This window comes from Hirundo rustica, unplaced genomic scaffold (assembly GCF_015227805.2).
Source record: "Hirundo rustica isolate bHirRus1 unplaced genomic scaffold, bHirRus1.pri.v3 scaffold_86_arrow_ctg1, whole genome shotgun sequence".
NCBI classification, from domain to species: Eukaryota; Metazoa; Chordata; class Aves; order Passeriformes; family Hirundinidae; genus Hirundo; species Hirundo rustica.
Window position 1 is genome coordinate 292018 of NW_026690714.1, and position 23897 is coordinate 315914.

At 53.2% G+C, this 23897-nt stretch overlaps 1 protein-coding gene across 1 annotated transcript; it reads left to right on the forward strand.

The window, feature by feature from the left end:
• Positions 1 to 4789: 4789 nt before the first annotated feature.
• LOC120748191 (serine/threonine-protein kinase pim-1-like) lies at positions 4790 to 7935 on the forward strand. The gene is made up of 7 exons (XM_040054295.1): positions 4790 to 5053; positions 5282 to 5689; positions 6081 to 6242; positions 6335 to 6385; positions 6562 to 6928; positions 7325 to 7501; positions 7820 to 7935. The coding sequence occupies exons 1-7, from the start codon at positions 4790 to 4792 to the stop codon at positions 7933 to 7935; spliced, it is 1545 nt and encodes a 514-aa protein (XP_039910229.1).
• The last annotated feature ends 15962 nt before the right edge of the window (positions 7936 to 23897 follow it).

Genomic DNA, 23897 nt, shown 5'->3' on the forward strand with positions numbered 1-23897 from the left:
ATGGCGGGGCCGGAGGCGGCTCTGGGGGCGGGGCCGGGGCTGTGGGCGGGGCCGCAGCGGAGCAGCGCCATGGCTCCAGCGCTGGGGCTGGGGGCGCTCCTGGGGCCCCGGGGGGCGGCGAGAGGGGAGGGGGACCCCCGGCACCGGGACTCTTGGATCGCCCATTCCGGAGCACCCAGGGGCCCCTAAACCCCCATTCCTGGGCGCCGCGATCCCCCCGAACCCCCATTCCCGGGCACGGGTTCCACCCTGCACCCCCTGATCCGGCACCAACAACCCCTGCACCCCATTCCCGGCCATCCCGCCTCTCCCAGCCCTCAGAGCCCCCTTCTCCTTCACCCAGAGAACCCCTAGGACCCCTATTCCTGCCTTTCCCAGGCATGCAACCCCTCCTTCCCTCAACTCTGAGGATACCCGGGACCCCTATTCCCAGCCATCCTGGGTTTCCCAACCTTTTGATGGAAATTGGGACACTCGGGACCTTGTCCTATTCCTGACACAAGAAACCCCCTTAACCACACCCATCCCACATCTACCCAGCCCCACCCTTCCCTTTTCTCAACCCTGGAACCCCCAAAGCCCCTTCCCTGCTCTCCCAGCTCTCTCCGTTGCCCCTTTCCTTCAGCCGTGACTCCCCCAGCCGCCAAATCTCCGTGTCCCCCCAGTTCTCCTCTCCCTGCGGTCCCTGCCCGTGGCACTGTTGGAGCCTGTTCATGTCCATGACCCTGGATGAGTCCGTGGGGCTGGAATGGGGCTCCGTGGGGCTGGGACACAATCCCGTGGGTCTCCGTGGGTCCAATCCCTGCCCAGGTCTCCACACGCTGCAGGAGGTTTCCGGCTGTCACCTCCTGTCCCAGGGGAGCGTCCGCGGATCCCATCGGCTCGGCTCCGACCGCCGGGAATTCCTCTCCTTCCAGCCGGGATCTGAGAGATTCGTGGTGGCCGCCGGCGCTGCCCAGGTCACCAAGAGGCGCTGGGAACATGAGGAGATCCAGGCTGAGGAATGAACAAATCCCCTGGGGCACACCTGCCTGGAATGTCTCCGGAAATCTGTCAGATATGGGCGAGAGGCACTGGAGCCTAAAGGTGGGGAGGGTGGAATTCCCATGGGAATGTGGGATTTGGAAATGAGGGATTTGGAAATGTGCGATTTAGGAGGGCAAAATTTGGGAACATGGGAATTCCCCTGGGACCTCCATGGATGGATCTCACTGCTGTCCCATTCCCATGGAATTCCATGGGCAGATCTCATCCCCATCCCACTGCCATGGAAGCTCCAATCCGGTTCCACCCCAAACCCATCCTGGGGCTCGCCCTGTTCTTTGCCCTCCCCACCCCCCACAAGAGTCATGGGGGTTCCCTATGACCCACCCAGCCCCCCAAACTCCTCCTGGGTCCCCCCTCATCCCCCCACGGGGATTCCTGGGAGTCCCCCCGTGTTCCCTCCCCCAGGACTTTGGGGTCCCCCCCGACCTGTCCGTGCCCCTGCCCCGTTTGTGCCCCCTGTGATGGTGGGGTGGGGCCGAGTGCTGGTGCCCCCCTGCCTGCAGCAGATCCAGCGCTGAGCGGAGTTCAGGGGCTCCCTTGGCATTTGGGGTCCCCTGGGATTTGGGGTGACCCCCCGGCCCCCCAGGATCTCCCTGAACATGCTGATGCTGCCCCAGCACAGTGAGAAGGTTCAGACCCTGGCACAGGGTCCCCAGCTCTGTCACCAGCATTGCCCAGGTACCCCCAAAACCTCCCGGGAACCCCCAAACTCCCCCGAGACACCCCAACCTCCCCAGGATCTCAAAAAACATCCCTGGAACCCTCCAAAAACTCCCCAAGACCGCAGAATTCCACAGAGACCCCCAAAACCTCTAATGACATCAAAATTCCCACGGGACCTCCCAACACCCCCAGACCCCCCTGAGAAGGTTTATACCTGGCACGGGGTCCCCAGCTCTGTCACCAGCAGGTATCCCCAAAACAGCCTTGGCTTCCCCTGGGATCGCCTAATCCCCCCTTCGGGACCCCTGAAAACCCCCCTCAGGAACACCCAAAAATCCACCGTGACCCCAAAACCACCCAGAACTTACAATGGCCCCCCAAGAACCCCTCGCTAGAGTTTGTACCCAGCACAGGGTCCCCATCTCCATCATCGCCATCACCCAGGACCTCCAAACCCTCCCGGGACCTCCAAACCCTCCCGGGACCCCCAAACCCAGGCCTTTTTCCCCTGGGCTCTGGCAGCGCCTCTGGAGGCCCCACAGAAGGAACTTTCCTTTCAGGGGCTGCACTTTGGTCCTCCCTGGCCCCTCCCTGAGGAGGCTGGCAGGGGTTGCAGTTTGATGACATTTGTCCTTGCTGCCCCTCCCATCCCACTGCCCCACAAACAGCCCCGAGGCACCCGTGAGGGACAGGCCCTGCTGTGCCAGGCCTGGGCTCAGGGCTTGGCCTTTCTGCTTCCTCCAGCCAAAACCCAGGCCTTGCTCAGCCCTGCAGTTCCTGCTGCTGTGCCCCAAGCTCCCTCGGCTGGTGCTGGAAAGGGACTTGAGGTATCTTGATCCTCTCGTGTAGAGGAATTTTTAGAAGAGCGAGGCCACAATCTTGTGATGGAAGATTTGAACAATCCTTGCTATCAGGGTATGGTATAAGGCCTTGTATTGTTCTTATGCTGCTTTTGCGCTGTGGGAATTATCAAGAAAGTAGCAAATATAACAGCTTATAGGTCTTTCTCATGGGTGCTTTCTCACGGATACTGGAAGTCATGTTACAACTTGCTGTCCTTTCTCATGGATGCTGAAGAGAAATGCTGATCACAAGACAGAACAAAAACTGACCATGCAGCCAAGAGACGTGGACCAATGGACAGTCATTTAGAGTGTCGGAACATAAGTTTTTAACCAATCAGCTACTGTTTAGCAGTGCCTGCTTTAGCCTCTAATCACATAAATATTGGCTTTTTCGAACAATAAAGGGAGATCAAACCGAATCACATTGATGTCCGTTTGATACTCGGCTCCGTTTGATGCTCGCACAGGCCAAAGCATCGCATGGGTTTTTCCACCAAAATGCGCATACGCTGCAGAAGCAGTTCCAGCTGACGGCCACTGAGGCTCGTGAGATTGTCGAGTCGTGCGACGACTGTCACGCCCTTGGTGCGCCATTGCGGCAGGGGTTAACCCCAGGGGCCTTAAAGCCTTGGAGCTTTGGCAGACCGATGTTACCCAGGTCACCGAGTTTGGCCGGCTCAAGTATGTGCATGTCACGGTGGACACATTCTCATCTGTGATGTGGGCTTCTGCTCACACTGGAGAGAAAGCCCGTGATGTCATTGCCCACTGGAGGCAGGCCTTTGCTGTTCTTGGCATACCTTCTGCTGTGAAAACCGACAGTGGTCCTGCTTATGCCTCACAGCAGGTACAGCAGTTCCTACAGTCATGGGGTGTGTCACATAACTTTGGCATCCCTCATTCTCCGACGGGACAGGCGATTGTAGAACGCACTCACGGTACACTCAAGCGTGTTCTTCAAAAACGAAAACGGGGAATGCAGGGTGAAACCCCGCACAGTCGGTTGGCAAAGGCTTTGTACACCATCAATCACATTACGGTGCCGCAGAACTCAAATAATCCTGTCATTTTGAACCATCATCTCTCGTTGCAGGCTTTGGACAGTGAGCAACAGCCTCGAGCGAAGGTACGGGTCCGAAATTTAGTCACCAAGCAATGGGAAGGACCCTATGACCTTATCGCTATGGGGCGTGGGCATGCGTGTGTGTCCACGGACACTGGGACATGCTGGCTACCTTCAAAGTGTATCCACCCTGACCTGCGAGCCGCAGAGGCAGAATTCAGCTGACAGGCAAGGTGGAAGCCGTGATCAACTTGAAAGCCACCAAGTGGATGAATCCTCGAGTGTTCACTCTGATGATTCCTCCACAGACAGTGATTGAATTTGTATATATTCCCTTTGTAAATTTGTTCATTTTTTCTTTTTCTGTTTTTCTTTTTTGTAAAGTTAAAAGGGTGAGATGTTACCCTGGTTTTTCTGAGTTTTTTAAAGCCTTTGATTGTTCATAAAATGGAGTCAGACCTTTTAGCTACTGTACAATATTAGAAGCAGTTTCTGCCTTTTCTCACACATGTAACATAAACAAATCCTTTGTATTTCATTCTCTGTCCTTTGTTTGCATATTTCTAACCTGAAAACAATTGTAACTGACAGTGTGTCTGGCTATTTTGCTGGGAGGTGATAACTCCAGAAGCCAATCCACAGCCAGACCCACAAATGTATAAAAAGTAAGAAATAAACAGGCAGAGGGGCTCTCGGCCTTGGCGCAGCCTTGTGCTCTCGGAGAGGAACGCTCTGCCCTGCGAAATTTCTCGTCTCCGTGTGATTGCTTTGCGTATCCCGATCACAGGATTCATGGACACAGGCTGAGCTCTGGTTCTTACTTCCAGGCCTTTTTCTGGCCATGTCCATCTTCAGGTATCAGCCAGCTCCGCTGATCCCTGAGGCGGGCGGGGCTGTGACGGCACAAAGGGGCCACGCGCTGGCGTGAGGCAGGGCTGTGATGTCACACAGCTGTCCTGGCCACAGCACTGTGACATCACGCCAAGCCTATATAAGCTGTGCCAGCACCAACGGCTGCCAGTGCAGCCAGCGATGGCACGTGCCGGAGCCATGAGTGACGGTGGTGTCCTACTAGCTGCACTTGTCCTGCTGCTGGCCGCCGTGGCTGCCTGCTGGGCCCTTGGCCACTGGCAACCACGGAGGCGGCAGACACGGACCCCCAAGCGGAACAATGTTCCCAGAGTCTGGCCCAGAGGCTCACGGAGGAACCGAGGAGCCCCTGCGGCTCCCAGGCGCTCCAGACCTCGGGCCTCTCCTCGCAAGCGGCCACATGCTCCCACGAGCCCCCTGGACTTGTCCTGCTGCTGCCGCCCCTGCGTGGCAGCAGGCCCAGGAGCTGCAGGAACTGATGCTGCTGCACTGGGCTCGCAAAGGGACATGTGTGCCGCTCTACACCAGGATGTGGCAGGCCTTGTGGAAAGAACTGGAGAAGCTGGTGAAGCCGGGCCACCTGCCCTGCTGTGGCTCCTTCAGCTCCTCCCAAAGCCTCCATCCCTCCAAGAGGCTGCTCCCAGCAACATTCTCCATCCCTGGGAGAGCCTTGACCCTTGCACGGATGGCACAGCAGCGCACACCCGCCATCCCTGCAGGAAGCTCAGGCTGTCAGAGACCCTCCATCCTGCCAGGAGCCTCTGCTATCTCTGACAGCCTCCATCCCTCGCAGAGGCTCAGCGAGACCCGTCTGCCTACAGAAGGTGCAGAGCCCGTGGACAGGTCTCCCAGCTCCCTTGGACTCACGGACTTCAACAGCATGGGCACAACCCTGACCCTCAACATGGCCAGGGAGAGCCCCGAAGTCCAAATGGGAGCCCAGCCTGATGCAGGGGAGCCTTCTCAGGAGCAGCTGGCGCAGCAGCAAGCGTCCGGGAGCCAGCAGCTGTCATTCCACAGCTCCCAGGACGCTGTGCTGGCTGTGCCGGCTGTGCCAGCAGGCAACAGCCTGAGCCCGGTGGTGGAGATGATCCTTGAGACACCAAGGAGGATCCTCCACCTCCAGGAAGCTGCCCCACAACAGCCCTGGACTACCTCCAAGGCCTCTCGAGGAGCAGGTGAGATCTCCTCAGGAGCTGTCGTGAGGCTCCCCTGGGGCATCCCCAGGCCAGGCCAGGCCAGGGCCCTGAGAGCAGCCTTGTCCCTGGCTGTTGCCAGTGGCTCTGATGCCGTGGCTTCAAAAAAAACCCTCTCTGGTTGGCAGCTGCTCCTGGGACTCCCCTGTGCCAAGGCTCGGGCTGCAGCCCCGGCCGTCCTCGACAGCTGAGTGCAGCCCACGAGGCCGGGGACAGCGACGGTGCCACCCTGCCCCGCTGCCCTGCGGCTCCCGCAGCCGCCTCTGCGTGCTGCCTTGCCCCGGCTCTGCCTCTCGCCAGCCCCACGGCTGCAAGGCGGTGCCCGCTGCCCGGCATGCAGCAGCAAGCAGGTGAGAGCAACGTGGCCCGCGCTGGCCCAGCCCGCTTCACTGGCAGGTTTCTTCCCTTGGGGGGGTTCCTGGGCGCAAGGCTGATGCCTCGGTCCTGGCTGCAGGGCAAAAGAAGGAGCTGCAGGACCTGTACCAGCGGGGCCGGCAGCTGGGGAGCGGCGGCTTTGGCACCGTTTTCTCGGGCATCCGCCTCTCGGACGGGAGCCCGGTAAGCGGCCGGGAGGCCTGGGTGTGCGAGAAGGGGCACGGGTGGGGAGGGACAGGGCTCAATCTCAGCCCCCCTCTCTCCATGGCTTGCAGGTGGCCATCAAACACGTGGCCCGGGAGAGTGTCCTGCAGTGGGTCGAGCTGGTGAGTGAGCGGGGCCAGCGGAACAGAGCGGGCCGTGGCACCCGAGCATCCCCTGGGCGGGAGGAATCCCCATGGCCAGAGAGTCTGCCCAAAAGGGCCCTGGGGCATCCCAGGCAGGGGCAGTGCAGCCACAGAGCAGCAGCAGGCCTGCTGGAGGTGTTGTCCCCTCCTCGCAGCCTGACGGCACCCATGTTCCGATGGAGATCGTGCTCATGGAGAAGGTGCGCTCCGGCTGCTACAACATCATCCAGCTCCTCGACTGGTTCGAGCAGCCTGACGGCTTTGCTCTGGTGATGGAGCGTCCGGAGCAGTCGCAGGATCTCCTGGAATTCCTGCTGGAGCGGGACGTCCTGTGCGAGGAGATGGCACGCTGGATTTTCTGCCAGGTGCTGGAGGCCGTGCGGCACTGCACCGCCTGCGGCGTCCTGCACCGGGACATCAAGCTGGAGAACCTCCTCGTGGAGCCGGAGAGTGGCGACGTGAAGCTCATCGACTTTGGTTGCGGCACCTTCCTCCAGGAGCAGGCCTACACGCAATTTGCCGGTGAGCCACAGCCCGGGCCCTGCTCCCGGTGCCAGGCACTGCTCAGCCCCATTCTCTCCTGGGCTGTGGGTGCAGTCCCTCAGCCTGCTGCCGGCTGTCCTGTGACACGGGGCAGATGCTGTGCCCCGGCAGCCGGCTGCCGGCCCTGCCGACACAGGGAGGCTGCAAAAGGCAGGCCATGGCCCCTGGGCTTGGCAGGCCCGCAAGGGGCTGCTCCCCTGGCCTTCTCTGCCTTGCCGAATGGCTCCTTGGCTTTGGCCGCTTGGATGGGGGACGCGGGGGGGCCTCAGGGGAAGTTGTGGCCGCCGGTGCAGCCCCTGCCTCTGCCAGGAGGCTGGCAGCCAGGCTCTGGGAGCCAGCGGCCTGCGCCTGGACAGTGCCGCCTGTGTCCCCTAGGAACACGCGTGTACAGCCCACCCGAGTGGATCTGCCTTGGCTACTACCACGGCCATGCAGCCACCGTCTGGTCCCTGGGCGTGCTGCTGTACGTCATGGTGTGCGGGAGCCTCCCCTTCCAGGAGGACCGTGACATCGTGTGGCAGCAGCTCTTCTTCACGCGGCAGCTCTCTCCAGGTTGGTATGCGGCCTCCAGAAGGCAGGCTTTGGCAGATGGCGGCGCGCGGCCCGGCGTGGCCCTCACGCGGCTCCGCCGGGGCCTGCCCTCAAGGGCTGGCGGCGGGAGGCGGCCCGTGCCGACGGGGTCGGCCAGGCACACGTGGCTGAAGGACGTGGCCGTGTCCCGCCGGGCCACTCTCCCGCACGGCAGAGCCCTTCGGGAGGCCGGCTCGCCTCTGAGCACACGCAGCACGGCCCGGGCCCTGCGGGTGCTGGGAGCCGCTGGGTGGGAGCCTTCTGCAACTGACCGGCGCTTTCTGCCTTCTCTCTCCCCAGAGTGCCATCATCTCATCTGCTGGTGCTTGTCCAAGCACCCTGCGCAAAGGCCACAGCTGGAGCAGATCTTGCTGCACCCTTGGGTGTGGGGCAAGCGTTTTGGATGCCTTGCCTGAGCCCCTGCAGCACCCACTTCACCCAGTCCCACACAGGACTCAAAAACTAAAACACCCCAAATCCGTAGGTGAATGTAGGGACAGAGATGAGACATCTCTGGAGTCCAGGGCAGCTCTTGAAACATGTGCTTTATTGCACACTTCCTTGGTGCAAGAGCTTTGCTTATGCTGCCGGCCACAGCTAAAAGCGTGCCCGAAGAAAGAGGCCTAAGTTCTCATTGGCGCCACATTCCGAACCCTAAAAGCTCCTTTCTGGACTCCTTTTCCCTGCCACCTTGGCAGGGCCCCTCCCCCTTGGACCCTCGGCATCCCTTGGTCTGTTAGAGTTATTGCTCAAACAACAGGGCTCTTGCCTTCAGCTAACTCGGTCACTGTCTCTCAGCTGGGCATCCTACATCTCAAAGCTTGCTTTCATTTCTGTATCGCTTATAGGTTTCATGCTGTTAGAATCTTCTCCAAAGCAATTGTAGTTGTAAGGCTTTCCCATTTCACCCTCTCCAACCCAAAACCATAGAGAATAAAACAACCACCAACCCATTCAGGGCTGTCAAGTCTGGTCCTTGTCAGCAAATTCAGCTAAAGAAACCTCTCGGGAAGTGGGGTAATCAAGAGTGTTCCCTTCAGTGTTCTTCGGGGATGACCACTTGGCCCTCACGGCTTGCCCTAAAATGGCGGCTCCTCCCTCACGCTGGCGCTCCTCATGAGGGCACATTGGGGCTCGGCGGCGAGTGGAAATGGTCCCCAATGGTCTTGAGCTCCTGTGGGAACCATGGCAGCCTCGGGGAAGGAGGGAGGGAGGGGCTCTTCCTGGTGACCTGGAACTTGGCTCCTGCTCTGTGCCAAGGGCTTTCTGCCTGCGGGCCTGGGGGAACGCCCTCCCTGAGCTCAGCCCCACAGCCACTCCTTCCCACAGCTCCTTGCAGACAGCAGTCCGCTACAGACGCCTCCCCTGCTGCCATCCCTTGGCCAGGGGCCTCGGGGCTCATGCCTGGCCCTTCTTCCTCCCCAGGGAGCCTCCTCCCAGTAAGGGGGGAGCCCCCCACAGCCCAGCACTCTCCAGCTCAGCCCCCCTAGAGCCAGGCCGCCCTCTCAGCCCCACGTGCCTGAGCCAAGCGGGGATTGGCGGGCGTCTGCCTGAATCAGCTGGATTGCTCCCGCTGCTCTGGTTTTGACTGGGATAGGGTTCCTTTCCTCCCAATAGCTGGCATGTGTTGGCTTTAGATGGGAATGCCGTGAATCAAACAGGAGTGCTTTGGTTTCTGCCACAGCGACCACAAATAAATTGAGTTTCAAGCCTCTGACAAGAGGAAAAGGACCAGCAAAACCTCAGCTCGGGCCACACTTCAGACTGCTCAGGGAATTGGTAAGCAAGGTCCCCAGGAAAAATGCTTTTGCAGGTGCTGGGCTCCATCAGCGCTCGTCACTTTGGAAACATCACCTCCTAAGGGCACAGGAGCAAGTGATTCCCAAATGTGGGAAGCCAAGCAGGCCAGGCAGAAGGCTGGCTTGTCTGAAGAGGAATCTTCTCTGGGAAAGAGGATGGAAAAGGAAGCTGTGTGCCCAGTGGAATCCAGGTCAGGAGAAGAGGAGTAAGGACAGAGTCTGATTGATTGTCAGACATAAAGGGTCTTGATTTTTGTATCTATTCAAACTGCATTAGAATATACTTGGATTCAGTGTCAACTGGAGATTGCACATATCAAGGCATTAACAGAAACAAAACCTGAACCGGACATAAAAAATCTTTTCTCACTGCCTTTTATAAATATATATTCACTTTTAATACACTTCAGAAATCGGTTAATTAACCACAAAAATTTGAAAACCTAAATCAAATTATTCCCAGAGGCTTGGCTGTTAAGGTATTCTGAATGTTAATGAGCCCTGGGGCACTGAACAGCTGAAGGCTGAACAAGCCTCTGGAGAAGTCAAATCCAGCAGCAGCCTCCAAGTGTCTGAGGATGTCAGCAGCCCCCACTGAGGCCATCCCTGCCCAGAGACCGTGGGGGAATGGGCAGACAAGGGGAGCGTCCCTGGGGCTGGGCAAGCAGAACTCAGAGGCACCAGCAGGTGCAGGTGGGAAATGGAGTGTGCAATGTGGCTGTGAAAGCCCTGCCTGGGCTGTGCCAAGCAGGACACACAAGCCCTGACCCCCATCCCCCAAACAATTCTCTCACTTAAACATTTCAAAGGAATTACAATTGTTTGAGTACTCTGAGTTGATGCACTGGAGAAATAGCAACAAGAGATTCTCAGGAGCTCAAAACAACAAAACAGACTTTACTGGCAACTTTAGAAAATCAGAGAAACTTTGGCAAAAGGTTTAATACAATATTCAATCAACAAAAAGCACTTCTGAGAGCATTATAAATTGGCCCATTGAATATCACAAAGTCTAAACCTGTTAAATTTAAGTTACTCAACATTTGCAAAGGGAGAGAATTAGAAGAGGAAGACGCAGAAAAAAAAGACAAGTAAGATACACAGAAGCACACACACGCACACACACACAGAGCTACCAACTCCTGGATTCCAGCAGTGTTCAGATAGAAATTCCAAGAGGAGGTGGGGTCAAGATGTGTGCTTGCCTTGTGGTCAGCCTTGAATACCCCATGGTCTTCCTGGGCCCTTCCCCCAGGAGGGACTTTGGGTCACTTGGTCTCTCAGGAGCTGGGCTGGGGGCTGCAGAGGTGGGTGTGGAGCATTGCCTTTGGTGTGCCAGGGATTGGCAGACACTGCTGGGCTGGGATAGAGGCTCTGGGGGGATTGGGGTTACAGGGCAGGGCAGTGCTGGGGTTTCAGGGCAGGGCAAGGCTGGACCTGCCCCTTCCTCCCTCACACACAAAATGTTTCCAGCCAACAATCTCCTCCAGTCTCTCACAACAGGCAATGCTGGAGGTGGAATCCCAATTGTGGCCATGGGCACCTGGACAAGAAGGACAGTTCTTTTCCATAGGAAGGTGTAATGGTTTTAGTTAAAACTGGGCAGAAACACTAATTAATATAGTGACTACACATTCATGAAATTTTGTTTGCTAAATTTAGTGTAGTGGTCTTAGTGTTTACTCTCTTTTTGTGGGAGAGGATCAGGAGAAACAAAGCAGGCTCAAGCTTAAAAAAACATTTTTTTTTAAACACACACTAAAAGAATGGAAAAGATAAGAAAAGAAAAGATGGGAAAAAAAACCCAAGAAAACCAAAATGCAACTTCAAAACACTCTTCCCTTCCCTTACAAACTGTTAACTTTCTTACAAACAACATAGACACAAGCTGTGATTTTCAGTCAGTTTCACCATTTAAACATAATCTTTCATCATTTTGGGAGAGGAGTCTCTCTAGAGTCTTATGGACACATTCGCCACAAGACAAAAACAGTCCTGGGGCTCTCAATGTCACAAATCTGCAACTGCTTGGAATTTTTGCAGATTGTGCTGTCCCACCCATTCACAGCCTTTCCCCTGGCTACTGATAGGCCTCTCAGTGTATCTGGGGTACTGTTTAAGAAAGCTTCTTCTAGTATAAAACAAGGATTCTCTTCTAGCTCTAAAATAGTTGTCACCGTGAAACACAAAGAAATCACATGAAGACAAGAGATTTCTGCAGAGGTTCTTCTGATCCAGCTTCCAGCTGAAAGGGCGGAGAGAAGAAGACCCCTTTGTTTATTCTTTTACTTTTATACATTTGTGGGTCTAGCAGAAGATTGGCTTTTTGGGGTTTCCACCCCTCAGCCTCAGTGGCCAGACGAATTGTCAGTTACAATTGTTTTCAGGTTAGAAATATGCAAACAAAGGACAAAGAATGAAAAACAAAGGATTTGTTTATATTACTTCTGTGGGAAAGGTAGAAAAACTGCTCTAATATTCTACAGTAACTAAAAGATCTGACTCCATTTATGAAAATCAAAAGGCTAATAAAGAAACTCAGAAAAACCAGAGTAACATCTCACCCTTTTAACTTTAAAAAAAGAAAAAACAGAAAAAGAAAAATGAACAAATTTACAAAGGGAATATATACAAGTTCAATCACTGTCTGTGGAGGAATCATCAGAGTGATCACTCGAGGATTCATCCACTTGGTGGCTTTCAAGTTGATCACGGCTTCCACCTTGCCTGTCAGCTGAATTCTGCCTCTGTGGTCGCAGGTCAGGACGGACACACTTTGAAGGTAGCCAGCGTGTCCCAGTGTCTGTGGACACACACGCATACCCTCGCCCCATAGCGATTAGGTCATAGGGTCCTTCCCATTGCTTGGTGACTAAATTTCGGACCCGTACCTTCGCTCGAGGCTGTTGCTCACCATCCAAAGCCTGCAACGAGAGATGATGGTTCAAAATGACAGGATTATTTGAGTTCTGCGGCACCGTAAGGTGATTGATGGTGTACAAAGCCTTTGCCAACTAACTGTTTGGGGTTTCACCCTGCATTCCCCGTTTCTGCTTCTGAAGAACACGCTTGAGTGTACCATGATTGCGTTCTACAATCGCCTGTCCCGTCGGAGAATGAGGGATGCCAAAGTTATGTGACACACCCCATGACTGTAGGAACTGCTGTACCTGCTGCGAGGCATAAGCAGGACCACTGTCGGTTTTCACAGCAGAAGGTATGCCAAGAACAGCAAAGGCCTGCCTCCAGTGGGCAATGACATCACGGGCTTTCTCTCCAGTGTGAGCAGAAGCCCACATCGCAGATGAGAACGTGTCCACCGTGACATGCACATACTTGAGCCGGCCAAACTCGGCGACCTGGGTAACATCGGTCTGCCAAAGCTCCAAGGCTTTAAGGCCTCTGGGGTTAACCCCTGCCGCAATGGAGCACCCAAGGCATGACAGTCATCACACGACTCGACTATTTCACGAGCCTCAGTGGCCATCAGCTGGAGCTGCTTCTGCAGCGTATGCACATTTTGGTGGAAAAACCCATGCGATGCCTTGGCCTGCGCGAGCACGTCAGGCTGAGGTGCTACCCACGCTGGGTTAGCCAACTTGTCAGCCCTTGCGTTACCTTCTGCTACAAATCCTGGCAAATTAGTGTGACTCCGTACATGCAGAACGTAGTATGGATGAACTCTGGCCTGAATTGCACACCACAGGGCCTTCAGTAAATCAAACAAGGCAGGGTTACTGACCTCCTTCAAAACTGAACAACTCAATCGCTGTGCGATGTCGGCAACATAGGCAGAGTCCGTGATCAAATTGAAAGGTTCCTGGGAAAATTTCTCAAATGCCATGACAGCAGCCTTTAGTTCAACCAGTTGGGCTGACCCATCCTCATGGCCTTCCATCACGGCATTGATCTTTCGGACATCTTGTAGCAACCTCCATTTCCCAGACTTCTTTTTGATACAAAAGACAGGAGTATTCCAGGGACTGGTAGATGGTTCCAAATGCCCCTGATCCAACTGCTCCTGTACAAGTTCACGAAGGGCGACTAGCTTGTCATGAGGGAGGGGCCACTGGTTCTCCCAGATGGGTCTGTCCACCAGCCACCGTAAAGGAGGCGTGGGACACTCTGTGCCCTTCATCACAGTGGCCCCAATCAAAAATCCGTCCCCAGTCGCACCCCCCACGCGGCCAAAACATCCCTCCCCCAAAGGTTCTGAGGAATCTCAGTAACATGAGGCCATATTATGGCCGTCTGTCCCTCCGGGTTCGTGATGGCCACGGGATTCTGGCTCACGTAGCATTGCTTCGTTCCTCCTAAGCCCGAGATCGATGTCTTTGCCAGGGTCAAAGGCCACTGCGGGGGCCTAGCGGCCAGGGAGAGAATGCTCACGTCAGCCCCCGTATCTAGGAGGCCACGAAGGTGAATCTCCGATGGCGTGGCACCAACCATGGACACGGTACACAGCGTCTCAGGACGGTCTTTGGTCAGGACAGCAGTCCAGCGCACTTGAGGCAGCCCAGTAGAGCCGAAGCCACCGTCTCCCCGTGACCGGTCCTCGGTCCTGGAAACAGAAGACTTAAAAGGAACAAGTTGAGCAATTCGTGTGCCTTTTGGGATAGTCAGAGGGGGGGTGGGTGTGGAGACCATTGCATGAATCTGCCCTGAAAAATCTGCATCAATCAGTCCCAGGTGCACTATGATGCCCTGAATGGTGGCACTGGACCTCCCCATCAGGAAAGCACTCATGCCATCACCCAAGGGACCAAAGGCATCCAGGGGAACCTTGTGTATTTTGTCCGAATCAATCACGACAGACTCGGCTGTGCAGACATCAACACCTGCTGAACCGCGGGTGCTGGCTGCGAGCCTGCTGAGCAGATCTCCATTGGTTCGGGCTGAGGCAGAGACATTTGTGTCTGCACACGTCTCACCTTCGCGCTCTGCGTCGCGTTTCCCGAATTGCCCAACGGCTGACCATTCACATGCACTGTCGCCTTACACGCATTCGCAGCGTGATTCGGCCTTCCACACCGTGCACAATAAAACAAGACAGCCGTAGGCTTCTCTGCCTTCCTCTCTTTCTTCCTGGCCCGAGCACCCCACTGCTGCTGTTGCACCCCTTGGGGAACAACCCAAGCAGGCTGCACAGCAGCAGCCACAGCCTGTTGCACGGCCGCAGGCACGGCCGGCTGGACCGCTGTAGCCACCGTCGGTTGGACAATCGTAGCCACAGCTGGCTGCACAGCTGTATGCACGGCAAGCACCTGTTGGCTGGAAGGGGATATCTTTGCACAGGCCCCAACCATGTCCGACATGGATGGTTCCCCGGGAAGGGCCTCAATAATCCTCTTGCAAGCAGCATTACAGTTGCCCTGAGCAACGGACTGAATCATGAGCTTCCTTGCTGCCGGATCACTCACCTGCTTCTCAACCGCAGCAGTTAACCTCCCTGCAAAGCACAGGAAGGGCTCATCAACTCCCTGGACGATAGTCGCAAAGGGCTGCTGTGGAGTAGCCAGCTGTAAGGTCTGAACCAGGGCTGCCATGCCTGTCTGCTGGCACTGCTCCTGGACCAAGGGCTCATAACCAGCCTGCCCTTCGGCCCTGGTATAATTGCCTGTTCCCATTAGCATATCAATATTAACCATACGCCTAGGATCTCCTGGACCCAGTGTCATATTCCGTTCCACCGCTCTGACTGCCAACTGAGTCCATTTATTCTCAAAGAAGTCATATTCAACCGGTGGGAAAAGGGCCCGAGCCAAGCTCCGAATGTCAAAGGGCGTCAAAAGACTGGCATTAAAAGAACGGAGAACCTGCATCACCTCAGCTGAGCCCAAACCATATTTCCCAACTGCATCACGCAGTTCTGACAAGGCCTGCCAAGCCAAGGGTTGATAGGTGTTATGAGTAGCACCCTGAAGGACAGGGAAGGCCTGAAGACCCTCAGATGAAGCAGCAGCATCTGCCTTATCCTGCCCTGTGGACCCCACAGGGTCAGAGGCAGGCACTTGACTGGGAACCAGCTGAACATCAGACATGGCAGGTTCAGCACCAGCATCAGCATCTCCACTTAGTCCTTCAACCTTAGCCTTCACTTCCCCCCAAAAGCGCCCGCGGTCTTTTGGGCGTACAGTCACCTGACAAGGGGGTAGCGTCCAGGCTGTGGACGAAGAGCGAACAGCACGGGAATTTCTGCTCTTGTCAAAGACCGGCCGCATTTCGGCCGTGTCCCCGTTCGCGCTGAACTTAAACACCTCGGCGCCTGCAGCCGGCGCAACGCTAGCAGCAGGAAGCGGAGGCGGGGTCGGACCAGCCACTGGCGCTGGCCCCGCCGCATCCTCAGCGGCGCTGGAGCCTGCACCAGCTGCTGGAGACCGGTCCGACGGCTCCGGGGCGGACACGCATCCCTGCGCGCCTGAGGAGCCCGTGCTGCGTTCAGGAGGAGGCGGCAACCGCGCCCCTGTGACTGGGGGTGCCGCGTCAGTCCCTGCTGGCAGCCCCTTAGAAGTAGCCGCATCAGAGCCTCTCCCCGCCCCGCGAGCACCGCCTGCAGCCCATGGGGCTGGTGCGGGAGGCGAAGTATCCGGAACCCCCCCGAGAAGGGGTCCCGCGGGGGCCCGGGAGCTCGCGGCCCCCCCCATCCCGGAGCTGGGCGAAGCTGTCAGCCCGCGCAGGGAGGCGGCGCCCGCCGAGGGACTGACCGAGGCTCTGCCTTCGGCCGCATCCCGGCCCCGCGCTGCCAGCGGCGCGGGGGCAGAGGCGGCCGATGCAGCCGCCTCCGGGCTCGGCCCAGGCAGCAGAGCGGGAAACTCCACACCGCCCGACCCCATCGGGTACGTAACGGTCGTGCGACAAAACAGACAATGCACCGTGACCGAATCGCGGCCAAAAGACAGGGGGGCCCGCTTTTCCGGGGCGCCCTCACCCACCAACGCCGGAAAGGCTTGGAGAGGGGGCGGCCCCGCCCCGCTCCAGTGGCTCCGCTGTGCGGGGACCGGCTGTACCGGCCCCAGGCTCGGCAGGGCTCTGCCCCCCCTCTGCCCGAGACCAGCGCCAGAACCCGAGGGGGGGGAAGCCCCCCGCACAGGAACGGGGGAGGAAGGGGAAGAATCCACATCACAAAGCAGCTGAAATTCAGATTCTGGGTCTGACATAACGACCCCGCCCCCTCCCAGCTCTCCGTCCTGCTTCGGACTGGGGCTCTCAGCCTTCGAACTGTAAGGAGTCGACTTAAATACAGCTCTCTCAAATAATTTCAACTGCAATAAGAGTTCCGCAATGTCTTCATCGTATTCTATATCAAGGGAGTCTAACATACAGTCCCCCAGGAGGCGCCACTCCTTTCGACTAAGCACAGACCCAGGCGTGGGAAAGAACCCATGCCGCCTGCCCCATGCAAACAGATCCTGTAGTCCCTCCTGGGATATCTGAGCATCCTTCCACTCCAAGAGATCTCCCCAAAGTTCCAAAACTAAAGAATCCTCCATGATAAACACAAAACAGGGAAAAGGAGAAAGGAAAAACCTCACCAAACCATTCACCCACACTCAGGGTCACCAGATGTCACCGTGAAACACAAAGAAATCACACGAAGACAAGAGATTTCTGCAGAGGTTCTTCTGATCCAGGTTCCAGCTGAAAGGGCGGAGAGAAGAAAACCCTTTGTTTATTCTTTTACTTTTATACATTTGTGGGTCTAGCAGAAGATTGGCTTTTTGGGGTTTCCACCCCTCAGCCTCAGTGGCCAGACGAATTGTCAGTTACAATTGTTTTCAGGTTAGAAATATGCAAACAAAGGACAAAGAATGAAAAACAAAGGATTTGTTTATATTACTTCTGTGGGAAAGGTAGAAAAACTGCTCTAATATTCTACAGTAACTAAAAGATCTGACTCCATTTATGAAAATCAAAAGGCTAATAAAGAAACTCAGAAAAACCAGGGTAACAAAAGGTGTCTGGGTGCTGAGAAAACCTGGATGTGTTTCAGGAATGCAAAGGGCCAAGGCTTGAGCTCCAGCCCCTGGCAAGGCAGATCCTGTCCCTCCCTCCTTTCTCAGGGCTCTTCCCAGGGCACTGCGATGTGGGGATGTGCAATGCCAAGGGCAGAACCATGGGGCGGCCCCTGCCAGGCTGCTGAGCAGTGACAAGGATGCAATGAGACCCCAGAGCTGCAAGGGTCACTTGTCCCCTTCTGGCCTCAGTGCCAGGGCCAGCAGCCATGGCCAAAGTGCTGCAGGAGTTGGCTCTGTCAGGGCCTTTCAGCTGCTGCCCATCCCTGTGCCCTCTCCAGCCCAGGCTGTCCTACAGTGTCCATGCCCTGTGCCTCTGTCCCTGCAGGCTGTCGTCATCCCCCGGCTGCCCCACCTCACTGGCCCCTTCCTTTGCTGACAGCTCTGCATCCTGCCTGCCTCTGCCTGGGCACACAGAGCCTTAGGCTGCTCCAGGCTCCTTTTGGATGATGTGTTGTACCACAGCCCTGCCCTGGGAGGGAAATTCATTTCTCCTGGTGTCCAGTCTGGACTTCCCCAGCTGCTCTTGGAATTCTTTCTTTCTCTGGTTGTTTTCCACTATGTTAAAAGGATCCATCATCTCTGAAAACGCTCTTTAAACACTCTCATGGCTCTCCTCCACTGTCCTCAGTCTCCACCCCACTGAGCACAGAGCTTCTTTGCCCCTTTATAGTTGTCATGTGCCCAAGGCCTCAAAACTCCACCTTGGGACATCCCTGGGCCCTCTCCAAGGTGTTTGCTGTAGAGGAATTTTTAGAAGAGCAAGGCCAAAATCTTGTGATGGAAGGTTTGAACAATCCTTGCTATCAGGGTATGGTATAAGGCCTTGTATTGTTCTTATGCTGCTTTTGCGCTGTGGGAATTATCAAGAAAGTAGCAAATATAACAGCTTATAGGTCTTTTTCACGGTGCTTTCTCACGGATACTGGAAGTCATGTTACAACTTGCTGTCCTTTCTCATGGATGCTGAAGAGAAATGCTGATCACAGGACAGAACAAAAACTGACCATGCAGCCAAGAGACGTGGACCAATGGACGGTCACTTAGAGTGTTGGAACATAAGTTTTTAACCAATCAGCTGCTGTTTAGCAGTGCCTGCTTTAGCCTCTAATTCACATATATATTGGCTTTTTCAAACAATAAAGGGAGATCAAACCTAATCACATTGATGTCCGTTTGATACTCGGCTCCTTTCTTGCGACATTTGCAATTGAAAACATTCTGCTCATAGTCCAAGAAAATCACCAGATGACAGGGCCAATGCAACTGGTGCTTCCTGGCTGCTTTTGTCTGGGAGCAATCCTTGGATATACAGAATTTGGGAGGCCAAATTCTAATTTTGGCCATAGCCCCTGAATGAGAAGAATGGTTCTTTTCCATAGGAAGGAAGGAACAGAGCCCCAGAATTTCCTGGCATATGCAAGGTGACAACCAGAGGCCACGGCCAGCCAGAGCTGGCAGGTTTTCTTCTGGGAGATAGCCTTGCGTACAAGAAATTTTTAGGGAGAGTACCAGTCTTGGCAATGAGCATGTGAAAAGATGGATGATTCTTTTCCATAGCAAGGAAAACACAGTGCCCCAGTGCTCCAGGAGCTGATGAGAGGCAGCCCTTGATGTTCCAAGATCAGCCAGACCTGTCAGGTGGCCCCTGGGAGGCCAAGCCAGCCAGACCTGTTCCATGTTCCCTCTGTCCATGGGGCCCCACAGTGTCCCAATGGTCCCTCGCTTCCATGCGGCCCTGAGGTGTCATAATGTTCCCATGGTCCCATGAGGCCCTGAAGGGTCTGAATGGTTCCATAAGGCCCCACAGAGTCATAATGATCTCTTGGGTCCATGAACCCCCACTTTGTCACCAGAGCTCCATGGTTTTCACAGGGTGCAGTGGTGCTGCAAGGATCCCTTGGTTTCATGAGGTCCCCACAGTGGCACAGTGATCTCCATAGGAAGGAAGGAACCAAGCCCCAGTGTGGCAGGGGCAGTCACCGGAGGCCGAGGCCAAGGCCAACCAGATTTTGCCTGGGAGCAACCCTTGGATATACAGAATTTTAGAGGTGGAATCCCAGTTTCAGACATGGACATCCAGAGGAGAAGGATGATTCTTTCCCATAGGAAGGGAAGCACGGAACACCGGTGTTTCAGGGCCAGATGAAAGGCTGCCATCAGAGGCTTAGGCCAGCCAGACCTCTCTGTCCTGGTAGCTTTTGACTAAAAGCAACACTTGGATATATAGGGAGTTTTGGAGGTGGAATCCCAATTTCAGCCACTTCTGTGCAGATAAGAGGGATGCTTCTTTTCCATTGGAAGGAAAGCACTGAGCCCCAGGGTTTGGAAAGCAGGTCAGAGGCAGCCCCCAAGAGGCCAAGGGCAGCCAGACCTCCAGACCTGTCTGTCCTAGCAGCTTTCACTTGGAAGCAATCCTTGGATGGACAGAACTTTGGTGGTGGAATCCCAATTTTGAACATGGGCACCTGGTCGAGGTGGATGGTTTTTTCCCATAGGAAAGAAAAGCACAAATTCCAAATAGTTTGGAAGAAGATGAGAAGTAGCAACCCTTAGGCCAAGCCAGTCAGACCTGTCTCTCCTGGCACCTTTCATCTAGGAGCTATCCGTGGACTCGGGGCATTTTGGAGGTGGAATCACAATTTTGGCCATGGGTTCCTGGATAGGAAGAAGAGCTCTCTTCATTAGGAAGGAAAGCACAGAGCCCCAGTGTCTCAAAGGCAGATGAGAGGTGGGCCTGGGTGGCCAGGGCAGCCAGATCTGTCTCTTCTGGCAGATTTCACCTGGGAACAATCTTTGCATAGAAGGAAATTTGGAGGAGGAATCCCAATTTTGGCCACAGGCCCCTGGAGAAGAAGGACAGTTCTCTCCCATAGGAAGGAAAGCCCAGAGCCTCAGTGCTCCAGGGACAGATGAGAAGCAGCCCTTGACATGCAAAGGTCAGCCAGACCTGTTAGGTGGTCCCCAGGAGGCCCAGCCAGACCTGTTCCATGTTCCCTTGGTTTCCTGGGACCCCACAGTGTCACAATGGTCTCCTTGGTTCCATGAGACCCTGGAGTGTCACAATGTTCCCTTTTTGCTTCTGGAGTGTCACAATGGCCCCTCGGCTCCATCTACCCTCGCTGTCTCACAGTGGCTCCTCCGTGACACTACAGGCTCCACCAGGTCACCACGGACCCTTGGTTCCTTGGGGCCCCTGAGTTTCTCAATGATCTCCTTGATTCCATGAGGCACCACAGTGTCACAATGGCCCCTTGGTCCCATGAGGTTCCGTAGTGTCACCATGGAGTCCTTGGACCTGTTCTGGAAAAAAAGAGAGAGTCAGAGACTTGCTGTTTTGTATGTTTCTTTATTATCAAGCTTGGCCTTGGGGGAGAGCTTGCTTGCTCCCTTGGCAACGCGGAGGAGGAGGTACACACAGCTTCGCTTCACAGCAAAGCTAGGGACTCCCACCCCCCCTCACGGGGTTTTTTCCCCTTGCCGGGGAGTCCGTTTCACTCCACTGATCAGGGGTCATCCAGCGATGGGGGACTCCTTCTCAGGTCACGGCGACTAAATAAAGCTGCTTCGGTGGACCCCTGTACCTCTTGCACTAGTCTAAAGTGCGACTACAGTCCTGGATTTTACTTTGGTTCCCTGCTTTTTAGAGTCTCTTATTCTTGAGTTGTTCCCAGAATTCCAGTGTTCTTCTTATTTGCATATTCAGACACTATCCGGCGAATGGGAGCAGAGATACAGGTAATAAGGTGAATTCTTAATTAACAAACAAGTAAATAAGGTGATTAATCAATATTAAAACAGGAATAAGGCAAATTCTTTAAACAGATCTAGCATGAACAATCTTAATGGAATTACTTAACAATTAATCAACTAAAACATAGATTATTTGAATAGAACTTGTTTATAACAACTCCCCCCTCTATTTCTTTGATCGAGCTTTAGCTCGCATCAATTTGTTACCTCTTCTTCTTGAAAATAAAGTTTTCTACATTTTTGGAACTTTTCATATATTTCTTTGGCATTTTCATGTTCGGGTTCTTGACTCTCTATTGCCATCATTTTGGTCTGTTTTTGACTGGTTGCTTTAGGGATCTGGATACTGGCTTGGACTGTGGAGGTAGTTGTTCGAATTAGATATTGGATTAGACAGGGTAAAATCATTAACCCAGCTTTCTTCCACCAATCCCCTTTGAATGACCAAAAACTATTCCATCAGTTGGTGTCCATTAGAGGAGTCCACTCTTGATTTCCCACATAGGCTAGCTTTCTGATTTCTTTTGAGATGTTTTTAATTACTGCGCTTTTATCATCAATTTCTAAACAACATTCAGATGAATTAAATTTAGCACAGATTCCTCCATCATCTGCTAAAAGGTAGTCTACAGCAAGCCGCATTTGGTATATTACAGCTCTTGTTTGTGTTAGTTGGTCAGTGATGTGGTCTAATGCTAGAGCTGTTCGGTTAGATACCATTTCTAGGACAGCTTGGAGCCTAATGATCCTATTTAACATGTAGATTGGAGTGCAATACCCCCAGAACCCGTCCTGTGCCCATGTGGCTGGTCCATAGGTTTTAATGATTTCTTCTGGGGTCCATATTTTTCCTTTCCAGTTTTGGTCTTCACCAATTGTTAGAGTATCTCTTTTCCTTCGTTCGACTTTTCCCAGATTGTCATATACTGGGACTCCTAGGTGTGCTCCTAATCTCGTGGGTAATAGGAAGAAAGCTGGCTTTATGATCCCTATTGTACAGCTTCCCAACCAATCCCCTGGCAATTTGTATAAGCAGTATCCCCACAGATCCAGAACAGGTGATTTGGAGCTTCCCAGTAATCTTCCCTAGTTTCAAAAGGCTGTTGCCAAAACCGAGACAGTTCTTTTATCCCCCAAAAGGGATTTATAGCTTTGTCAATACATTCATATAATTCATACCTCTCATTATAGATACATTTTTCTGTGTTCTCAGTTGACCAATACTTGTTAGGCCCTTTGGGAACCCATTTAGCACTTGAGTTTATCAATATTATATACCTCTTACACATTAATTTCCCTACACAGGTTTGATATCTGGTTCCTGTCCTCATGATACATTCTTCCCCAAGGATTTTAGATTTGAGATCCCACTTCTCTCTTCCTCTTGTTCTTAGACTTCGTGTATTCTGTTCATTTTGCTTCCATTTTAGAATTTCTAGAGGGCTTAAACTAATTCCCTCCCAAGGCCATATTTCAGACATTTGTGTACCTCCACATATCCAGCACTCGGTTAAATTTAATTCTCAACTGATTCTTTCTACGAAGTCAATGAACAGGTTTTTTCCTGATGGGATATCTGGGCCTTTTTCAATTTTTGTTGTCAACACTTTTTCTTTTATTATATTTCTCAATCCTTTGTGATGTGCTTCAAAGCATAACCAAGTATCTCCTATAGGACATTCCCCAAATAGGCGCTGTGCATAACTAGTTGTGTTTTTTGTGGTCCAATAAACTTTTCCATCCTCTTGGCAAGCATTCAACTGGGAGTGGTCAAAGCAGTTTGGGTTCACGTTAGTATGGACCCTGAATAAGGATCTGAGATCCTCTCCATCGTACACTGGATGGTAGCAGTTAGTACAGGCTTTTGTTTCGTAAGTGTGCTTTGTGAACATCATCAGTACGATCCCTCCCAAGAGTCTGGTATGGGCCGTCCTTCCTGGATCTCTTGCTCCACCCGGCCTTGCCTCTTGGAGTGGAGAGGTCTGCTCAAGAACCCACTTACATGCTTCCACTTCCCTTCCCTATTAATTTAGTTGCCTTTAGAGAATGTTCTGTAGGAGATTTACCTTTGTTTTCAAAAAAAACCCTTATACTCTTTTAATTTACCTATTACTTGAACTTGTCCAAACTGCTACTTATAGAACTTAACTACTTTTAAAATTAACATATAAGAAAACTTAAACTTATTTAAATAACTATTTATAAAACTTAAACAATATTTAAAATTAACACAAAAAAAACTTTATACCTTTTTAAATATATCTATTACTTAAACTTATTTAAATTGCTACTTATAAAACTTACAATCTAAAAATTAACATATTAAAAAAACTTAAATTTATTTAAATCCCTACTTATAAAACTTAAACTATATGTAAAATTAATACAAAAAAACCTTATACTTCTAAAATATATCTATTACTTAAATTTATCTAAATGGCTACTTAAAAAAACTAACTTAGGTTTACATAAATTAACCCTTATTGTGCCCCCCCCCACCTCTTTTTTTTTTTTGAGTCCGTCGATTATGGGAGAAGCCACTGAAAAAAGTTTTCACAGTCTCTGTTATCTCTTATTTCTTTTTAAAGGTTAATTTCAAGTCTTTCGGGTGTGGTGTTACTGTCCACTTGGTTTCATCTGGTGAGGGTGCTGAACTCGGGTTCTCTCCAGGAGGGGGTACTGGCCCTTTAACTCTGGTGATGTGGGTCCATCCTTTTTCTTTAGTGCGCACTGCTGTGTGAGTTGTTAACAGTACTTGGTAGGGACCTTCAAACTTCGGGGTCAGTGGGGTATTAGTCCACGTTTTGATCAATA

Coding starts and splice junctions, on each gene's coding strand:
- LOC120748191 (XM_040054295.1), top strand. CDS start 4,790: ATGTTCCCAGAGTCTGGCCCAGAGGCTCACGGAGGAACCGAGGAGCCC. Junction 5,690..6,080: donor AGATCTCCTCAGGAGCTGTC/GTGAGGCTCCCC, acceptor CTTCACTGGCAG/GTTTCTTCCCTTGGGGGGGT. Junction 6,386..6,561: donor TCCTGCAGTGGGTCGAGCTG/GTGAGTGAGCGG, acceptor CCCTCCTCGCAG/CCTGACGGCACCCATGTTCC.